Source organism: Phaethon lepturus, unplaced genomic scaffold, assembly GCF_000687285.1.
Source record: "Phaethon lepturus isolate BGI_N335 unplaced genomic scaffold, ASM68728v1 scaffold23474, whole genome shotgun sequence".
In the NCBI taxonomy this organism is placed as follows: domain Eukaryota; kingdom Metazoa; phylum Chordata; class Aves; order Phaethontiformes; family Phaethontidae; genus Phaethon; species Phaethon lepturus.
The window spans coordinates 727-2829 of record NW_010537312.1 but is presented as its reverse complement, the minus strand read 5'-3'; the positions used below and the strand labels follow the sequence as shown (position 1 = coordinate 2829).

General features: G+C 63.3%; 1 protein-coding gene across 1 annotated transcript in view; it reads right to left on the bottom strand.

Moving 5' to 3' along the window:
- Positions 1–944: 944 nt before the first annotated feature.
- The window catches only part of FBXO46 (F-box protein 46), a gene marked incomplete at its 5' end in the record, with an annotated part of 1880 nt that continues 721 nt past the window's right edge, over positions 945–2103 (bottom strand). The window contains 3 exon segments of the mRNA XM_010286461.1: positions 945–1492; positions 1495–1678; positions 1721–2013. Of these exon segments, the coding sequence (XP_010284763.1) occupies positions 945–1492; positions 1495–1678; positions 1721–2013 (1025 nt within the window).

Genomic DNA, 2103 nt, shown 5'->3' with positions numbered 1-2103 from the left:
GGGGGGGTGAGCGGGGGCGCATGCGCAGTGCCCTGGGCACACATTGGCGCATGCGCATCCGCCGGTTCACGGACCGGCCTGAGAGCGCGGACACGGCGCGGACACGGCGTGGGGGCGCGGGACGGCGTGGGCCGTCATCTCCGGTGGGATGATGTCAGCCCAGACATGTTGATGTCCCCCTCAACGTGTCACCCAGGGTGGGGGCATCACCCCAGGCCGGGTATCATCTCGGACCAGGACACCACCCCAGAGCCATCACCCTGGATGGGGATGTCACCACCAATGGGGACGTCACCCTGTACCGGCAGGGCCCCCCACGAGGGGGGGGTTTCCCGAGGGGACGTCAGCATGGACAGGACATCACCCAGAAGGGGCCACCACCCTCCATGGGGCTGATGTTGCCTTCCATGGGGCAATCACCCTCCACAGTGCCATCAGCCCGGACGGAGCCATCACCCTTCATGGGTGGGCCATCACCCCAGCTGGGGATGTCACCCTCTAGAGGGCCACCACCCTCCATAGGGCCATCGCCCTCCTTGGGGCCATCAGCCCAGTTGGGGTGATTGCCACGGTGCCTTCTCCCTCCATGGGGTCATCCTCCTCCACAGGGCCAGCACCCTCCATGAGGTCATGATCTTCCACAGAGCTGTTACCCTCCATGGCACCATCACCCCAGATGGCGATGCCACCCTCCACAGGGCCTTCACCCCAGATGGGGACATCACCCCAGACAGAACCATCACCCTCCATGCTACCAGCCCCCCATACACTCCTGCCAGCCCCCCTCCACTTTGTTCCTTTTTCTTTTTTTCCTTCAAGTTTTGCGGTTTGATGATTTTTTTTTTCCACCTTCTCCTCCGCCCTTTCCAGCAACCGCCACAGGCAACCTCCCCGCTCTGTGTCCCCAAGATCCGCCACCACCGTCCCCGCCGGCGCCTGTCCCTTCACCTGCCGTCATCGCGCCGGGTGGCCGGGGGTACCCAGTTGTTATCGTGCAAGCCCACCCTGCAACCAGGCGCCTCCTTATCAGGTCTCCGGCAGCACATCCAGTAGGATCGGCCATAAGGCAGGTCATGGTGGTAGGGCTTGGGATGCCAGCGACACAGAGACACGTCCCCCTTCTCGTAATGCTTCTTGCACTGCTTGCAGGGATCGTCACGGTAGAGGGGGTCACAGTTCCAGCGGGAATCGGTGGCCTGCACCCCGAAGGTCTCGATGATGGACTTGAAGTAGTGACAGGAACATTTGAGGGCAGCCAGCGCTTGGGTGGGCAGGTAGCTGAAGATCTTGACCATGACATGCTCTGGCAGCAGGAGCATGTACTGACGGGGCTCCAGCAGCCGCTGGATCTTGAAGCGTATCTCCAAAAAGTCGTGGGAGACGTGACGGTATAACCGGCAAAGCGAGGGGTCGGGGACAGCTGACGGCTCCTCGCCAGCCTCTGTGTCCTCCACTGCCGGTGTCTCCTCAGGGATGGGCAGAAGGAAAAGTGCGGTGGGCCCCTCTGTGGCCCCCCCGCCAGCCGCACTGTCTCCTCCTTCATCTTCTTGGCGCTGTCCTTGCCAAAGAAGACGCATTGGTCCACCACCCCCGTCACCACCACATCCACGTGGAAGCCGGAGGCGCAATCCCGTGCCGATGCTGACACCCCCTCGCTGGTTCCTTCACCCATCTCTGGCTTGACAGCAGTCGCCGACCCCTCGCCACACCCCATGTCCACGTCGGGGCCATCCCCGTCCCCCTTGGGACTGGCAGTGGCCAGGAGGAACTCCACATTGTTGGGCAGCGCATCGCGGGATGGGCTGATCAACTGGTAGAGGTCACAGGTGATCTTGTCCTTGGCACGACCGCCGGCATTACTACTGCCGCTTGCCGTCCCACAGCTCATAAAGACGCAGTTGGGACGCCCAGCAGCACCTGGCTCAGCTGCAGGGGCTCCAGCACGGGGCTCACGGCCGCTGGAGATGCGGAAGGCGATGCGTACCTCGCCGGGACCAGGTGCCGATGATGCTGCTGCCGCAGAAGCACATTCAGCACCCGGGCGGCACAACCCGTTGGGTCGAGTGCCGCCATGCTCCCGCTGCCGTGACTCAAAGCGGGCAA